The following is an 18,457-nucleotide window of genomic DNA, read 5'->3' on the forward strand; positions in this document are numbered from 1 at the left end:
TATGTGAGCAAGGACACCAGGATGCCTGCCCTCTGAGGAAAGGGACATTGTGTTGATAGCTGTACTGTAAGTCAATACGAATTGTATATTTTCATCTCTTCCAAACTTCCTTTGTACCTACCTTGAAAGCAATACCAGTTCTGGGCCATAATGTTGATGTATAAACTTCATTAGAGTTTGACGTTTCTTTGAAGTAACTGGAATCCCTCCCCTCCCTCTCCTCTCCTCTCCTCTCCTTCCCTCCCCTCTCCTCCCGTCCCCTCTTCTCCCCTCTCCCCTCCCCTCCTCCTCCTCTCATCTCCTCTCCTTCCCTCTCCTCCTCTCCTCCTCTCCTCCTCCCTCCCTCCCTCCTCCTCCTCCCTCTCTCCTCCTCCTCCTCCTCCTCCCTCTCACCTCCCTCTCCTCCTCCTCCTCCTCTCCTCCTCCTCCTCTCCTCCCTCCTCCTCTCCTCCTCTCCTCCTCTCCTCTTCCTTAATGGGAACAAGTACAGGATAAACTACAAATTCTCAGCTTACTTTTGAAATAACAGTTGTTAGCTAGCTAATGTGATCGATCTGTGTATGGCAGGTGAGATGACTGGAGCATTACAGTTAGCATTGATGGCTTTTCTGAATCTCCCTCCTTTTCTTTTTTTAGGAAAATCACTGCCTTCGCATCAAGATCCTCGGGGATTGCTACTATTGTGTTTCAGGGTTGCCAGAGGCACGGGCTGATCATGCCCATTGCTGTGTGGAGATGGGTGTTGACATGATCGAGGCAATTTCGTGAGTGCGCGAGGGATACTTGCTCGTGTTGGGAAGGGTGGACGTAGTCATTGGTGAACTTAATGATTTACAGAGTTCCCATTTTCCAGAATGGTAGCTGCGTTAGCCTGCTGAAGCAAAATAGCAGAGAGCTTTGTGGTACCTTAGAGACTGTTTAGTTTTTGTAAGGTAAAGGTATAAAGGCTCTGGTGCCTCAGAACAAAGACTAGTTGGCTCCACAGCAGTGGTGAAATCCAATTTTTTTTTACTACCGGTTCTGTGGGCGTGGCTTGGTGGACGTGGCATGGCTTGGTGGGCATGGCAGGGGAAAGATACTGCAAAATCCCCATTCCCACCCCACTCCAGGAGGAAGGATACTGCAAAATCCCCATTCCCTCCCCACTCTGGGGCAGCCAGAAGTGGTATTTGAGTAGTTCTCCGAACTACTCAAAATTTCTGCTACCGATTCTCCAGAATCTGTCAGAACCTACTGGATTTCACCCCTGCTCCACAGCCATCCATGGGTAACCACAAGTTTCTGGGAAAGACAGCAGTGTGCTATAGGACACATCCACCATACCGTTTCCACGCAATGGGTATTCAGAGGAGTACCTGAAGTTAATAAAGTGGCCATTGACAGTTTCATTCCCCACTTCTTCAGATGCCATGGAATACTATCTTCCGTTGGCAGGTGGTTCTATGTTCACCTGCAGTGCAAAAGGAATTAGAAGTGGGATCATATGGCATATGTTTTATGAGTTATTATCTACCAGAGTAACAAAAAAAAATCACACTATTGCGGTATTGTAATTGTCACAGATCACAGTATTTTAAATCCACTACTGCAGTCAGCTCCTCTACATTGATATACAGGTAGTCCTCATTTAACAACCGCTCTTTCAGAGACTGTTGCAAGCTACAACGGTGCTGAACAATAGATGCAGTCTTTGACGTTCCAGCCATCTTAGAACCTCTGCAGTCATGTAATTATGATCTAGAGTAGACATTTGGCAACCAGTTAACACTTAACGATAGCTGCAGCTTCCCATGGTCACGCGATGGCCATTTGCAACTTTCCCTCCGGCTTCCCAACAAGCAAACTCAATGGGGAAGCTAGTAGGAGAGGTTATGGGTCTCTCCGGTACGCTGCTTGCACACTTCTCTGCGGCAGCCACACTGGGCCCCATCGTGCCACACCTTGCAGGCCGCCAATGCACCCTCTCCAACTGGTAGCAGCCAGTCCCGCCACGCTTGTGTCACACCTCATGAACCACTCACACATCCTTCCCTGCCCAAAAGCAACCACCCCTGGTTTCATCACGCTCTCACTTTGCCTTGTGCCGCGCCTTACCTATCTGCTGACCTGTTTGCAAGCTGCCTGGGGACTCGCCTGACAATCCACTTAACGACGGCAAACAGGGACTGCCATCACTAAGCGAGATATCACACTTTACAGTCACATTGCTTATCCTTGTTTAACTAAGGACTACCTGTACATCTTATTCAACTAATTCAAAGCACCCTTGCATGTGATTCATTGATTCTTGTCTTTGGAAGTTCAATAAAGGGTGAGATCATCAGTGGCTTCGGTGTGAGGTACCAGCTGTACGCTGATGACACCCAGCTGTACTTTTCCACACCGGGCCACCCCAATGAAGCCATCGAAGTGCTGTCCCGGTGTTTGGAAGCCGTACGGGTCTGGATGGGGAGGAACAGGCCCAAGCCCAATCCCTCCAAGACGGAGTGGCTGTGGATGCCGGCATCCCGGTACAGTCAGCTGAGTCCGCGGCTGACTGTCGGGAGCGAGTCATTGGCCCCGATGGAGAGGGTGCGCAACTTGGGCGTTCTCCTGGATGAACGGCTGTCTTTTGAAGACCATTTGACGGCCGTCTCCAGGAGAGCTTTCCACCAGGTCCGCCTGGTGCGCCAATTGCGCCCCTTTCTAGACCGGGATGCCTTGTGCACAGTCACTCACGCCCTTGTGACGTCTCGTCTGGACTACTGCAATGCTCTCTACATGGGGCTCCCCTTGAGGGGCATCCGGAGGCTACAGTTAGTCCAGAATGCAGCTGCGCGGGTGATAGAGGGAGCCCCTCGTGGCTCCCGAGTGACACCTATCCTGCGCCGGCTGCACTGGCTACCTGTGGCCTTCCGGGTGCGCTTCAAGGTGTTGGTGAATGTCTTTAAAGCGCTCCATGGCATAGGGCCGGGATACTTACGGGACCGCCTGCTGCTACCGAATACCTCTCACCGACCCGTGCGCTCTCACAGAGAGGGGCTCCTCAGGGTGCCATCGGCGCGACAGTGTCGTCTGGCGACACCCAGGGGAAGGGCCTTCTCTGTGGGGGCTCCCGCCCTCTGGAACGAACTCCCCCCAGGACTTCGTCAACTTCCGGACCTCCGAACCTTTCGCCGCGAGCTTAAAACCTACTTATTCATCTGCGCTGGACTGGGTTAGGGTTTTAATGGGTTTTAATGGGTTTTAGTTCTAAATTTTAATTCTGGCCAATTTTAATAAGTTTTTTAACTGTATTTTAATTTGTATTTATAGTATTGTATTTTTACTTGGCTGTGAACCGCCCTGAGTCCTTCGGGAGGAGGGCGGTATACAAATTTAAATAATAAATAAATAATAAATAATATGATGTGTTCCTTTTTGAGTTGCTGCAGCCTCTTTATTGTGGCTGCTGCTCAAGATGATGATGCAGTTGGCCCATTTGAGACATGATAGTAAAAACTGGCCATTTTTCTTGTGCAAAAGGCAGGAAGACCAGGCCTCCTCCTCTCCTTGCTTGGACATATAAATGCAAATTTGTTATCTTCAGAGATAACAAATTTGGGACAAGAGGGCCTTTGACCACCTTCTAGTGATTTTAATCAAGACTGTTGCTTCCTAGCTACTACTAGCAGTTGGGAATAGTATTCTTGAATCTCCTCCTGCTAACTACTCAGTGAAGAAAATGGGCTGAAAGGTATCTGTGCACAGGAGCATGAGTGGGATGAGATCAGAAAAAAATAACTTCCTCTTTTTAGTGAATTACCCCTTGTTTTTTCCAGACTTCAACTCTCCTTGATCTTCACCAGTTTTGTTTGAAAGAAACCTGATTAACTCATGACAGGAGATAATTAATCTAACATGAAAATCAAAGCCCTTGGTTTCCTCTTTGTAGGGAAAAAAAAAAGTGGATGGGACTTGGAAACCTGAAGTTCTCTTCGTGGATTATTTCTGTCATCATAAAACCCAACTTAGCCTACTTTTTAAATCAGCTTATCCTGCATACAATATGCTAATCATAATTATCTTTCTTGTATCTAAATTTGACCTGCAATGTACAGTATGTGATTCAAAGAACCTAAAACCACCCAGGTGTCTCTTTCTCACAGGACCAGAAAATATATTTCATAATGCAGAAAATCACATCCTTTTGTTTTCCATCATTTCTACAGATTTCCCAAAACTTACTCCCAAAACTCCTTTACCTATGCATTTTTAGTAACCAACAAAGAGCCCCTGGGCTCTTACCTTATATTTATTTTGAACTGCTTTGGTAGTTTTGGGTATTCAACTGTGGGAAGATCTAAAATTTTTCCAAAGAAAGCCAAAATATTAAGTGACACCTCATTAAATCAAATGGGTTGCTTAACCATGATTAACTGGACAAATCACAATAGGTTGCATTGATACAACATAAGCAGCCGAAACCAAACACCACAACATGCTATGGCTTAGGAAGGTAACTGAGCCAGCTGCCAAGTCCTATACCTTACACAAATTTCTACTTTCTTTCCCATAGTTTTTATTATTGCTTTAGCTGGCGGTAGAATAAGAAAAGATGCTGCCTCCATGTGGATCACAAAAAGTCCTATTGAGAACATCCCTGTCCATTAGCCCTCCTCCAGCTGCTGAAGTTTTACTGGGCAATGTCTATGCTTTTTCAAAATTATCTTTATAAGCCACATGGCCTAGAAGCTTCCTCTCTATAAAAATATGAAAACTAAAGTCTTTTAAGGATATGGGTTTTTTTGGGGGTTTCCCTAGCAAATTCCTTATCAAGACTTGCATTTGCTTGGTGAAACTTGGAGAAGCGCAACACTCCTGCTTTTGTCGGGTTAGCTGCTTTATTCACCTGAAGGACAGGCATAATAATGGGGAGGGGGATGAAACCCAAGGGGATGTTGGTAGACAGCAGTAAGGCTGGAGTTCCCTTAAGCAACCAAGATTGGGTGCATTGGCTTTTGGAGGTAAACAGATGCATGCTATTCAATGCTTCTAGCATTGGCTGGCAGTACTTTGCCCTAACATCTCAATTCACAATTGACTGTGTTCCTACATAAACATTTCACTTGAACCATGAATGTTTCGCTTGAACTCAGCCCTTAAAATTTATAAACTGAAATTTACAACTTAGCATGACATGTGAACTTTGCCAGTTGTGTATATTCAGCAAACAGTGATAAAATCCAGCACAGTTCTTAGTAAGTGAGTGAGGCTAGCCAGTGTGTTTGTGTGCTGCACAGATAGTCCTCGACTTATAGCAGTTCATTTAGTGACCATTTAACGATACAACGGCACTGAAAAAAGTGACTTATGACCATTTTTCACACTTAATGACTGTTGCAGCAATCCCATGGTCACATGATCAAAATTGAGAGGCTTGGCAACTGGTTCATATTTATGATGGTTGCAGTATCCTGGGGGTGGTGGTCATGTGATCATCTTTTGCGACCTTCTGACAAGCAGAGTCAATGGGGAAGCCGTATTCACTTAACAATCATGTTACTAATTTAACAACTGCAGTGATTCACTTAACAAATGTGTCAAGATAGCTTGTAACATGTGGTTGTAAGTCGAGGATTACCTGTATTGCACATTTCAGATTTATAATAGGAAAATTTAAAACCGCATTCTGATTTACTATGATTTTGAGGAAAACAAATAATTAAAACACATGTAAAATATTTATTTAAGATTCAGATATTAATAAAAAGAAATGAATACAATTAATAAAGTCCTTGTATGTAGGTTCCCTGTGTACTGTAGTTATTAATCTTTTTTTCCTATTCCTGTAGTTCTTTTCTCCCAACTTGTAAATCTTGTTTTCTTTCTTACTATCTATTAATCGTGTCTTTCCTGAAATAATTCCATGGTTTTGAAACCAGGACATCATGTTATACTATACATGATTTCGGAACAAACTTGGAAATAGTTTGAAGCAGGGTCTACTTACCTAAGCTTGTATTAAGCAGGAATTCTTTATAATGTATCTGCTGTAAAGAGAGACTGTTTCAGGCTCTGTGAAATGCATTCTCCTATTAGATACAGGCAGCCCAAGCATTCTTCTCACTACAGGGTGAGTTCCGATTTCTTAATGTCCTATATGGATTCCCAGATTCTCTGCTATAGCTGAATCATGTCTCTAAGGCCGCAACATTTTCCTAGCCAAGCAGCTAATTTCGTTTCCAGTCCTTTCACATTTTATTTCTTTTTCCAAGAGGTTTAGTCACTGAACATAGTCAATGCCTTGTGGATAATCGTCAAGGTAATAGAAGCAATAGCTGTTTGTGGTTTTTTTAATGCACTGGCAAATTCATGTCCAGAGGTCTTGCAGATTTCCAAATATTTTCCTCTGAAATATTACCTTTAGCTTTTATATAGCCGATTGGATGATAGATTATCTTTAAAATTAACATTAACAACAGCAGCATAGAAATGAGCAAAATCTTGTCCTCAGAGCAACCCCATTTTGTCCAAACATTTATCTGTAAGACTGTGTGGTGACTTGGAAAAATAGTAGCTCCACTTTTGTGGCAAGCTATTATGCATATGATAACAGCAGTACATAGTACATTCATCTCTCTCTCGCTCGTTCGCTCGCTCGTTCACTCCACTTCCTTCCCTCCCTCCTCCCCCCCCTCTCTCTCACACACACACAGGGAAAGGGAGAGGGAGGGAGAAAACACAAATAAAACACTTTGGACCAGACAGTCGGTCATACCTCATAGGACAGGGGTCTCCAACCTTGGTCCCTTTAAGACTTGTGGTCTTCAACTCCCAGAGTTTCTGGGAGTTGAAGTCCACAAGTCTTAAAGTAGCCAAGGTTGGAGACCCCTGTCATAGGATATCTATCAGAATATTGTTTTGCTCATATTGATCTGTATATTTTGAACTTCCTTTCCTGGCCCACCGTTCTAGATTGATATGATTATCTTATCCGGTCTTAGGCATTTTTTTTTTCACAGCAACCTTTTTCTTAATCCTATTGAATTATTATTTCTGGTTCTAGTTTGCAGGTTTTAAGTCTTTGTGTTCCAGCAACTCTTTCAAACTGCTTGCTCAGTTCCTGCAGCCATTTTAGGGTCGAGATTTGTTGTTTTGTCCTTGCTAAAGTAGTGCAGACATATTAGCTCACCTCTCCCTACCGAGAAGAGAGATTCTTTCTCCTTTGTTTGAGTGATTCGATTGAGTGAAGATATCTTTGTGCCAGAATTTGTGTGCAAATAGAGAGACCTGCTCTGACATTCGTTCCATCCTCTTTCTCCTAGGCTGGTGCGGGAAGTGACAGGTGTCAACGTCAACATGCGTGTTGGGATCCACAGTGGCCGTGTACACTGTGGAGTGCTGGGGCTGCGCAAGTGGCAATTTGATGTCTGGTCTAATGATGTCACCTTGGCCAATCACATGGAAGCTGGTGGCAAAGCAGGGTGAGTTGAGTCCTTCAGCGTTCAAGCGAAACAACTGTGAATGCTAATAGAAAGGGCCGTAGTTCCATTAAAATAGGAGATAGAGATTTTTTTCTTCTAATGGCCCATGTTCCTTTGAAGAAAATTGGTTTGGAAATGGGAAAGTCATGCTAGTATAGGGTGTGACCCCATTTTTTTCTATTGTTCTCTTTTTACCTCTTATTCTTTATCTCTTACATACATAGATTTAAAATCACTCTGTTCCATTCTTTGTTTATTACCTAAACATGTGGAATTAATCTATCTGTTGGAGAAGAGTAGAAAAAAAACTTTAGAGCTTCGTTGGGCTCCAGCTTCACACTGTTCCGAAGCTTCTGGGCATGGGTGAAATGGAAAATTTGTTACTTCCAGTTCTGTGGGCGTGGCTTGGTGTGTGTGTGGGGTAATATGACTGGGTGGGCGTGGCCAACTTTAAAAAAAAAAACTTTTAACAGCATTTTTTCTACAACTTCTTTCGCTGAAGAGGTTGTAAAAAAATGTTTTTAAAAGCCTCTGATGATCAGGCAACTCAGCTGGGATTGCCAGAGTAGCCTTTTAAAAGCATTTTTTTACAATCTCTTCGGCCGAAGAGGTTGTAGAAAAAAATGCTTTTAAATGGTTCTGATGATCAGTGGCTTTTTTTTTTTACTTTTAAAAGCATTTTTTCAGCCAAAGAAAAAATGCTTTTAAAAGTAAAAAAAAAAAAACAACCTCTGATGGTCGCGCAGCTCAGCTGGGCATGGGGGGGTTGCAGGAATTTTTGCTACCGGTTCTCCGAACCACCCGCTGCCATCGCTACCGGGTCGGGCGATCCGGTCCGAACCGGGAGCATTTCACCCCTGCTTCTGGGACAAGACCAAGTCTTCACAGCTTTTCAGAAAGCCAGGAGGATAAGGGCTTGCTGGATCTCAGGGGGAAGGGGTTTCCCTACGGCAGGGACCATTACCAAGACAGTTCACTGTTTCAGTCCTATAAGGAAGGAAGGGACATGGAGTGTGGCCCCCCAGACCTTGTGGAATGAGCATATTGGAAGACACATTCTTATCAGTGGAAAACTGGCTCACTACACACTGATTGCATGCAAAAAAGAATGGCAGTTGGATATTTGGGACAGTTAAGCTAGACAGACAGACGGCTTGGCTGCTCCACAGGGATGCTAACATGGGAATATAAAAGCACAGTGCTGTTATGTGAGTGGGATCAAAATTCTCATGTGGAAATGCCAAAAATTTTCCATGTGATTTACTGATCTAAATGAAGTAATATATTACCTCCACGCTGGCTCTACTCACAGTTCCTTATGAGCATTATTATACCATATTTTCATACCAAGTTCATTGGACTTTCCTCCAAATCTTCTTCAGCAAGATTTCTGACTTTTTACCGTCTTCCCCACAGTATTTTACCTGCATTCCTGCAGCAAACTGCCTCTTATATTACTTATCCTTATTTTTATTGGTCAATTCTGCTCTTTTACTCAGAGCTGCTGAGGAAGGGCCATATTGCTTCCTTGTGGAGAGAGTAGCCTCTTCCACTCTTAAGCGAGATTATAAAAAGTCTAATGAGGGGGTACCCCTGAGAGTGGGAGCAGTGGGTTCCAGCGCTTGCCTTGGTTGAATGACAACATTTCTGCGATAGGCGGATCCACATTACCCAGGCAACTCTGCAGTACCTGAATGAGGACTATGAAGTAGAGCCAGGGCACGGAGGTGAGCGCAATGCTTACCTGAAGGAGCATAACATTGAGACCTTCTTCATTGTGGGCTGCAGCCAGAAACGGGTAAGTTCTGGGAGTGGGGCGGAGGGACATGACTGAAATTTGCTTGCGGGCAGGAAGTGAGAACAGATCACCATAATCCGAGAGACAAATGTTCTGGTCCCTAAACAGAGTCTATGGAACAAGACATTTCTGCTCTAGGGAGTAATGCCTTAAAACACCTGCTTCCATTTGTTGTTCTTTCTGTTTTTGTACCTCCATATTCCTCACTTCCTGCCAATAGAAAGAAGAGAAAGCAATATTAGCCAAGCTGCAGCGAGCTCAGGCAAATTCCACTGAAGGTCTGGTGCCCCGTTGGGTCCCCGAGCGCTCCTTTCCACGGAACAAGGACTCTAAGGCGTTACGACAGATGGTAAGTCTTGGGTTTTGTTCTGTCCCCCTCGCCTCAGTCTGAGCGATGGCTTAATTAGCCGCCACTATCAGCTCTGGCAGCAAACTAGCAAGCGTATGCCAAGTGTCTCTGTTATCTCCCTTGATGTCAACAAACAGTACTTCAGCTCTAGTCAAGCAGTTGATTTGCCTGCTATGAAGAGGCATAGCAGCCCTTGCTGCTTTTATATCCTGTGGGGTGTGGCTCCATGACTCAGCACTTCCTAGGCCTGCCCCACCCCTGCTTCTGTTGTTCCCGCCTCTCCTGCCTACGAAACCTAGGGTCCAGCCAGGCCTGATTGCCATCAGCTGGGTCTGGAGGTGTGGCCTGGGGGGGGAAAGAGTCAGGGGACGGAGGCCTCGTTATCTCCTCCACCTGGCCTGCCTCTGGCTCCTGGAGCTGAGCCAGGGAAGCCGGTGCTCCTGAGGTAAGTCCTGATGGCCCTTCCCCCTCACTTTCCAAGTCACTTTCTGGCAGGAGGCCCGGCTCAGGGGGCGCAGACACAACAGGTTTGCTTGAGACTGTACCTGGGAAAGGAGGTAGGATGGCAGAACATATTGGATCCTGCTTTGTTCTTTCATTCCTGCTAAAAGCGATGTAGAGGAGGAGTGTCAAGCTGGATTTCTTTGAGGGCTGAATCAGCATTGTAGTTCTCCGCTGTGGGCTGGCGGCAGAGATGGGGGGGTTGGGAAGTGGGAGAGGGGAGACGGGATAGATGCCTCCTGCATTACTTTATTGGCCAAAACAGGCCGCACATGGGCCTCACATGGCCCGCTTTGGCTGGCAGAGGCGTCGCGGGCTGGTCCTTTGATATTTCCCGGCTGGCCCTGTGGGCCGGATTTAGGTACCCCCACAGACCGGATTCAGCCCATGGGCCTTGAATTTGATACCCCTTCTGTAGAGCATATTTTTCCTGGCATTGAACTGAAAGGAGGATAACCCCGAATTTGAGATAAGCAGAAGGAATAGATGAAGGCAGGCAGGGAAAAAAATCCTAGGCAGTGCCCTATGCCTGATTTGTCAACATTGGGTTGTCCACTCAAGCTGAAAGCAGCTGCTGAAGATGTCTCCCCCCACAACTACCCCAAGCCTATTAAATTTCTTTTGGCGATATACATGTATATTAGTACGCACATAAGATTGTACCAATATGTGTTAGAAGTCATGTTCCAAAAAACAGAAGGGTCAACATAAAAATACATTTATATTTCTATTAACTGCCTTAAATACTATTAACTAAAATTAATTGCCTGTGAAATAAATATCTTTTGGAGATACCTCTCTGGGTAGCTCATCCAGGTAAATAATACAACTGTCTATGGAGATTCTCAGTCATCCAGGTCATGGTTGTCCCAAAGGTGCTTTTTTCAAGGGGCAACGGGACTTCCTGGTTTTTCTTTGAAGACGTTTCGCTTCTCATCTCTTCAGAGCTGAAGAAGCTTCTTGGATGAGAAGCGAAACGTCTTTAAAGAAAAACCAGGAAGTCCAGTTGCTTCTTGAAAAAAGCACCTTTAGGACGATACAACTGTCGTTTCTCTCACGCAGAGATAAGGTGAAACGAAAGTGTAAACGGATGGAGAAGGAAAGAGATACATCCTCTTTAGGCATAAAAAGGGGTTAAACGCACCAGGCAAACAGCCTTTCCCCAAAACAAGCTAATAATTACCAGATTAGTATTAAAAGGGACCAATGCATCTACTCTGCTTAGAAATAGAAGAGCCTTCCCTACCCATAGATTCACAGATAATTATTTGAAAAAGAAGTTGGTTGTCCTATTGATAACTACAGCAGAGATGTGCAATTTTGAGATGCAAAGGACAGAGATATTTTGGATCTGGCACAGGTTCTCTTGCTGTACCTTTGGGCAAAGGTCCCCATACTAGATTTGAACCACCTCTTGTCCACTGCAGATAAGAAAGATTGCTTATCTCTTTGTTAAAGTAAAGGATATCTGTCAAAAGTAAAGCTATACTCTTGGAAAAACAATGCTCCAGGAGTTTCTTTTGCTGCATGTGCCAGTGGGACAGTTGAAATTACCTATAGTTCATAGAGTTTGTAGTCCTCGACTTAATAACAACAACAGCAACAACAACAACAGAGTTGGAAGGGACCTTGGAGGCCTTCTAGTCCAACCCTCTGCCCAGGCAGGAAACCCTACACCATTTCAGACAAATGGTTATCCAACATTTTCTTAAAAATTTCCAGTGTTGGAGCATTCACAACTTCTGCAGGCAAATTGTTCCACTTATTGATTGTTCTAACTGTCAGGAAATTTCTCCTTAGTTCTAAGTTGCATCTCTCCTTGATTAGTTTCCACCCATTGCTTCTTGTTCTACCCTCAGGTGCTTTGGAGAATAGTTTGACTCCCTCTTCTTTGTGGCAACCCCTGAGATATTGGAACACTGCTATCATGTCTCCCCTAGTCCTTCTTTTCATTAAACTAGACATACCCAGTTCCTGCAACTGTTCTTCATATGTTTTAGCCTCCAGTCCCCTAATCATCTTTGTTGCTCTTCTCTGCACTCTTTCTAGAGTCTCAACATCTTTTTTACATCGTGGCGACCAAAACTGAATGCAATATTCCAAGTGTGGCCTTACCAAGTGGTATTTTAGTTGTGGTATTTATGTGATAAGGGAGACGTTAAGTGAGTTTTGCCCCATTTTACCATTCTTGCCACATTGCTAAGTGAATCACTGCAGTTGATAAGTTAGTAACTCGGTTGTTAAGTCAATCTGGCTTCCCCATTGACTTTGCTTGTCAGAAGGTCACAAAAGAGGGGTCACGTGACCTTGGGACACAGCAATGGTCATAATTATAAACCAGTTGCCAAGCATCTGAATTTTGATCACATGATCATGGGGATGCTGCAACGGTCGTAAATGTGAAAACGGTCACAAGTCACTTTTTTCAGTGGTGTTGCAACTTTGAAAGGTCACTAAATGAACTGTTGTAAGTAGAGGACTACCTGTACTACCCTTTGAATAGGTAGTATAGTGAAGTGTTCTTTCTTCATCTTGACACTTATTATGCAGAAAAAGAGAATATTTGGAGAAAAGATACTGGCTTCAGAATCTATAGACTCAAAACCTGGAAGTTGTTTGCAGCCTAGAATGGTGCTTAAAGTACATGAATACACTCTCTTGGGTTGAAAAAACTGGCCGTGAATGTTTAAGGCCATAACAATAAAACTACAGTAGTATAATATAGTAGGATAATTGTCAATAAAACTATACCTATAACATGTCAGACCTAGAGTTTATGTCGTCTCTGTGAAAGACAGACTGTTGTTGACCTGAAGAAAAAGTAACATTATCACCCTTATTTTATCATTTATTTGCTTGATACTCAGCAGTAGAATCTTCACTTCTGTGCCCACACCCATAGCTATCTGCCCCAGTTGGAAGCTTTGGGGAAAATCTGCTTAACACTTCCCATAAACTGATGGCCCAAAGAGTATATGGAGACGTTCTTCTGTCCCGTTCTCCATGAACCTACTTGTATTTGTAGGGAGTCTCTGATCCACCTCTGTCTCCTGAAATATTTTGGAGGCTCTTCATTCACTCGCTGTATTTCAAGAGAAGCTTTGTCTCTAGGTTTTTTTCTTACTGATTGTGCTGATTTTTTTAAAGTTATTTATTTTAATTGATAAGTGCTTGAAGATGTTTAATCTTTTTGTAACATTGATTGGAACTTACAAAGCTTACGATCAGATTTGTGATCGGAATATTTATTATAAATATTCAAAGACTAGGTTTCTACATTTCACTCAACATAATCTGGGTATTGTATTGGCTTAATGTGATGCTTGAACTGCTTTTTATAAATGATCCCAAACTCCGTTTTCACTGGCAGAGGCACCACAGGCTGGTCCTTTGCTGTTTCTAGGGCGGCTCCGCAGGCCAGATCTAAGCACCCCGTGGGCCACATCCGGTTCCCGGGCCTTGAGTTTGACACTCCTGGCTTAGAGGAATAAAGAAACTGAGCCATTGCAGCTTATTTAATGAACATGGTTAAAATTAAGACAAGATTCTAACTAGCGTTTAAAATAGCATGAAGATTTAAAGAAATGTCCTGTTTTAATATAAGAGGATACAATTTGCCATTTATTCAAAAATCATGCTTGACAATCATGGCTTAATACAATGCATAATCTCAGTTAATATCTAAATACATATGAATGTTATCTGAATACTGGAGAGGGCAGTCAGTTGAAATAAAATGCTGGTTTGTGTATTAGAACATCTTTTTTTTAAAGTAATTTAAGGGAAAGATGAGGCTCAGATATTTGTTAATGTATAGCTAAATTATGGCATTTGCTACCATAAAGTACAGTGATAGTCACTGAGTTAAATAAATTGAAAGGGGGTGAGTGTGAATTCATGAAGATAAGGCTATCAGTGGCTAGTACTTTGGCTCAGTGGTGGGCTGCAACTGGTTTAACAGCCGGTTTGGTGAGCACACACCTAACGCACTTGTGCGCAGCGTTCAAAATACAGCAATTTGAAGATCAGCTGCTTACCTTCTAAGGCAGCCCCAGTAGGCATGGAAATCAGTTGTGCCATGCGAATCAGCTGAGCCAGAAAGAAGGAAATATAGGACAGGATAGGGCAGGGATGCATGGGCGGGGCCAGCTGATCGTCAGAATTACAGGTTCGGCTGAACCGGTCCAAACCAGCAGCAGCCAACCACTGCTTTGACTGCATTTTACTTCCAATATCGAGAGATGGCATTGTCCTGAAATACTGTTATTGCTGGGGGAAGTGAAAAGGAGGGTGCATTTCTCAACTGTTTTGTTCTACATATGTGTTGGCTTCTAAGAGGACGGTTACTGTAAGAAAAAAATATTGCAGAAGCAACGATCTGTTTGGGCTTTTCTAAGGCTCTTAAATGAATACTCCATCTTTGTAAGAAATCAGCCAATCAGAGCTTAGCACTGCCATTTGGTATAGTACTACTGAGCAGCTCTTGAGTTGCTTGGCAGCTGGGAGTGTTCCAAGTCCAATTCTTCTCTGAATGGGTTCGCTTTGGCCATGTGGGTAGCAACCATTTAAAAGCGAAGAATTCTCCGAGACACAATTTCAGATGAAATTTTGGTTGTAAGTAGATGTCTCTCTAATAATGAGAGAAGGGAAAATATTATGCGTTTCATGCTTGAATTATTTGGAGCAATTTCGCTTAGGTGAAGGAATGAGGATTGTGGGTTTTACACACACGCGCACACATTACCACACACCACATATCTATGAGCCTTCCTAGTGGTGCGGAGGAGTCCTGATCCAGGTTTTTTCCTGGTTTCTTCCTCACCCTCCACTTCCACCCACCTCAATCCACTTGCAGGCCTTGAACAGTCCTTCCTGGGCTGTTTTCATTCTCCGCTGGGAAATAACTTTTTTGGCCTCAGTGTATGCGGGCTTACTCCCACAAGAGTTGCAATTCTCATGTGGCCTTCTTTTAACTAAATAACTATATAAGGATTAACATGCGGTGCACTGAGCTTGTTATTTAATGTACAAAAACATGCCAAGGAAATGGAATGGTCTGTTCAACTCCACGCCAAGAATGAAAGCTCTATCACATGCAGTGTTGTATACCTCTTTTATTTGCAGGAAGTTGTCTAACACGGGAAAAGAATTGAGCTCTCACTCTGCCTCCATCTATGCTGCAGCTTTCCACTGCATATATAGGAAACAGAACTACAGAGGAATTTGAAACAAGGAACCTTCTGTTTCTATTACCCATAACAACCCACTGCTTCACTTTCCCTTCCTTCACATCCCAGCTATTGTTGGCCTTTCTTAGGGGGTGTAGAATCTAGTTCCCCTGAGCATTTCCTTTCTTCCTGCCATCACTTCCTTAGCTTCTCTGTTTTTTCTCTGTTCTTTGCTTCTTTTTGCTGAAGAAAAATATGGATTAAGAGAAAATAACCACATACACAGAGAGAGAGAGAGAGAGAGAGAGCAACATGTGAAAGTATAAGACCCTATTGGAACTGAGGTGGCAGGAATATTTTGAAATGGTCAGGATTGTAACAACGCTTTGAAAAGTAGAAATTCACTATTCATGTTAAATGCAGATGGTCCTTGGTTTACGGCCATAATTGAGCCCAACATTTTTGTTGCTAAGTGAGACATTTGTTAAGTGAATTTTGCCTCATTTTATGATCTTTCTTGCCCCAGTTGCTAAGTGAATCACTGCAGTTGTTAAGTTAGTGGCACAGTTGTTCAGTGTGCCTTCCTGATTGACTTTATTTATTTATTTATTTATTTATTTATTTATTTATTTATTTATTTATTTTGTCGCACAGTATATATAGAATAGAATAGAATTTTGTTGGCCAAGTGTGATTGGACACACAAGGAATTTGTCTTGGTGCATATGCTCTCAGTGTACATAAAAGAAAAGATACGTTCATCAAGGTACAACATTTACAACACAATTGATGGTCAATATATCAATATAAATCATAAGGATTGCCAGCAACAAGTTATAGTCATACAGTCATAAGTGGAAAGAGATTGGTGATGGGAACTATGAGAAGATTAATAGTAGTGCAGATTCAGTAAATAGTCTGACAGTGTTGAGGGAATTATTTGTTTAGCAGAGTGATGGCCTTCGGGAAAAAACTGTTCTTGTGTCTAGTTGTTCTGGTGTGCAGTGCTCTATAGCGTCGTTTTGAGGGTAGGAGTTGAAACAGTTTATGTCCTGGATGCGAGTGATCTGCAAATATTTTCACGGCCCTCTTCTTGATTCGTGCAGTATATATAAGCATAAGCATGAAATAATTGTACAATATATAAGCATACATATGAGTATGAGTATGTAATGACTATATTAATTGGATATAATGAAAGGAAACAATAGGACAGGAACGGTAGGCACACGTGCTCTTATGCACGTCCCTTATAGACCTCTTAGGAATGGGGTGAGATCAATAGTAGACAGTTTTTGGTTGAAGCTTTGTGGATTTTGTGAAGAGACCACAGAGTCAGGTAGTGTATTCCAGGCATTAACAACTCTGTTAACATTTGCTTGAAAGAAGGTTGCAAAAGATGATCACGTGACCCCAGGACTCTGCAACCGTCATAAATATGAATCAATTGCCAAGTGGGCAATTGCCCTGACCTCAGAGACACTACAATGGTCATTAAGTGTGAAAAGCAATCAAGTCACTTTTTTCAATGCCACTGTAACTGAACGGTCACTGAAGGAACTGTTATAAGTTGAGGACTATCTGTATGTTGCCTTCTGCATAATCTAGAAAATCCTAGTTTTATTTCATCAGCTGAAATGAGGGGGGGTGGGGTTTGATAACAGAGGTATGGAATCCATAAGTTTAAAGTATTAGTTTATCTCTGGTGTTTCAACTCATTGCCAGACGCCTGTTGAATCTCGCTGTTTCTGCATTCAAAGAATATATTTAAAAAAATTAGTTCTTTTTAGTGAATCACAATAGGTGCCGTTTCTTTCTCAGAGCCCTATTCCTTTTCTTAGAAAAGGAAAAGTCTAAATGAACAGGGTTTCCCCCCCCCCCCCCGCTTTAATTTCAAATCATCAGGGATTTAAACAGATTGCCTGGCTTCAGACATTTTGCTGAGCCAGGATGTGGTTGTTTGGTTTTGACTTAGCATGTTGTATGAGTCTGGCCATCCTGGTATATAAACATGCTTTCGGTCTTACTGAAACCACCCAATTGTGCAGAGCAAACTATGTTTTAGCATGGTAAGTAAATTCAGTCAATATCACCTCTGTATGGAATTTGGATCCTTGAAATATTTGTTTTTTGTTTTGTGTTTTTTTTTGGTCGTGTGATTTTCTGCTTCTATCATGAATTTGTTCAAGCCTTTCATTTGGCAGCTTCCTCACTTCATTGCCAAGGTGCAAATTAAATCTGCTATCCAAACAAAACAAGCTAGTTTTTATCATTATAATCACCCTCACCTACCACATTTGGGGCTAATTTGCTGTCCATTAGTGGCACTCTTGATGGTTGCTAAGTGAGAATTCCTAGTGCCCTGTCATTCGTTGTTACAGGCTGCTTTTGATTTGTTGTGGGCAGTTTGTTGCTATGATACAGATTGTTTATGAAATTTGGTAATCTAGCATCTGTTGCCATGATACCGCTTACATCTGAGAGGGAGTTCCACTGGTATCTTCTTTGTAGAGGTGCTGCCAGTTGTTGACGAGCATTGTCTGACAAGTTTTTGTTGCCCTGGTAGTAGTGGCTATAGCACAGAGCATCTGTTTCGGCTTATTTAATCCATTGCAATGGAATAGTTTGCTAGTTGTTAAAATGCAGAAGGATCCTATTTTGTTATGTGTTACTGTTTAATGAAATACTTGGAGGTCACTGTATTCCTTTCTCAGTAGGAATTTGACTTTGTTTAAAAACAATCGCCTTTTGTGTCAAGTTTCCTTATCCCAGTCAAATAGCTTCATATCTCTTTGGGGTGCTGCCTTAAAGCACTCTTTCTGCTCCACTGAATGGCAGGATATGAAAGAGGGGTTCCAAGTCCATTCATTCAAACAGGGTCTGGATTTCTCAGACCAGTCCTACCACTGTTGCTTAATCCTAGGAGGCTTGAGATGAAGATGACATCCACATATGCATTGATTGATTATGTGCCATCAGGTAATTTTTGATTCCTAGCGGCCACATGAATTTTTTCCCATGACAGTCTATCCCTAACCTGTTCGTGAGTCACGCTGGTAATCTGTCCTTGTGCATTTGAGCAGAACCAGAGAAAACTGCAGGATTTTCTTGGAGCTGTAGGACGGTTTCCATTGACGAGAGTTCTAGCTTTTTCTCCCCTTCCCCATCCTGAAGTCAAAGCACTACTACGGCATCT

General features: G+C 42.9%; 1 protein-coding gene across 2 annotated transcripts in view; it reads left to right on the forward strand.

Moving 5' to 3' along the window:
* ADCY6 (adenylate cyclase 6) overlaps positions 1–18,457 on the forward strand; it is a 66,806-nt gene that overhangs the window by 20,783 nt on the left and 27,566 nt on the right. For both annotated transcript variants that reach the window (XM_058168847.1, XM_058168848.1), the window contains 4 exons: positions 637–764; positions 7,287–7,445; positions 9,102–9,243; positions 9,464–9,592. In XM_058168847.1, coding sequence (XP_058024830.1) covers positions 637–764; positions 7,287–7,445; positions 9,102–9,243; positions 9,464–9,592 — 558 coding nt within the window. The remainder of the gene's footprint in view (positions 1–636; positions 765–7,286; positions 7,446–9,101; positions 9,244–9,463; positions 9,593–18,457) is intronic.

This window comes from Ahaetulla prasina, chromosome 2 (assembly GCF_028640845.1).
Source record: "Ahaetulla prasina isolate Xishuangbanna chromosome 2, ASM2864084v1, whole genome shotgun sequence".
NCBI classification, from domain to species: Eukaryota; Metazoa; Chordata; class Lepidosauria; order Squamata; family Colubridae; genus Ahaetulla; species Ahaetulla prasina.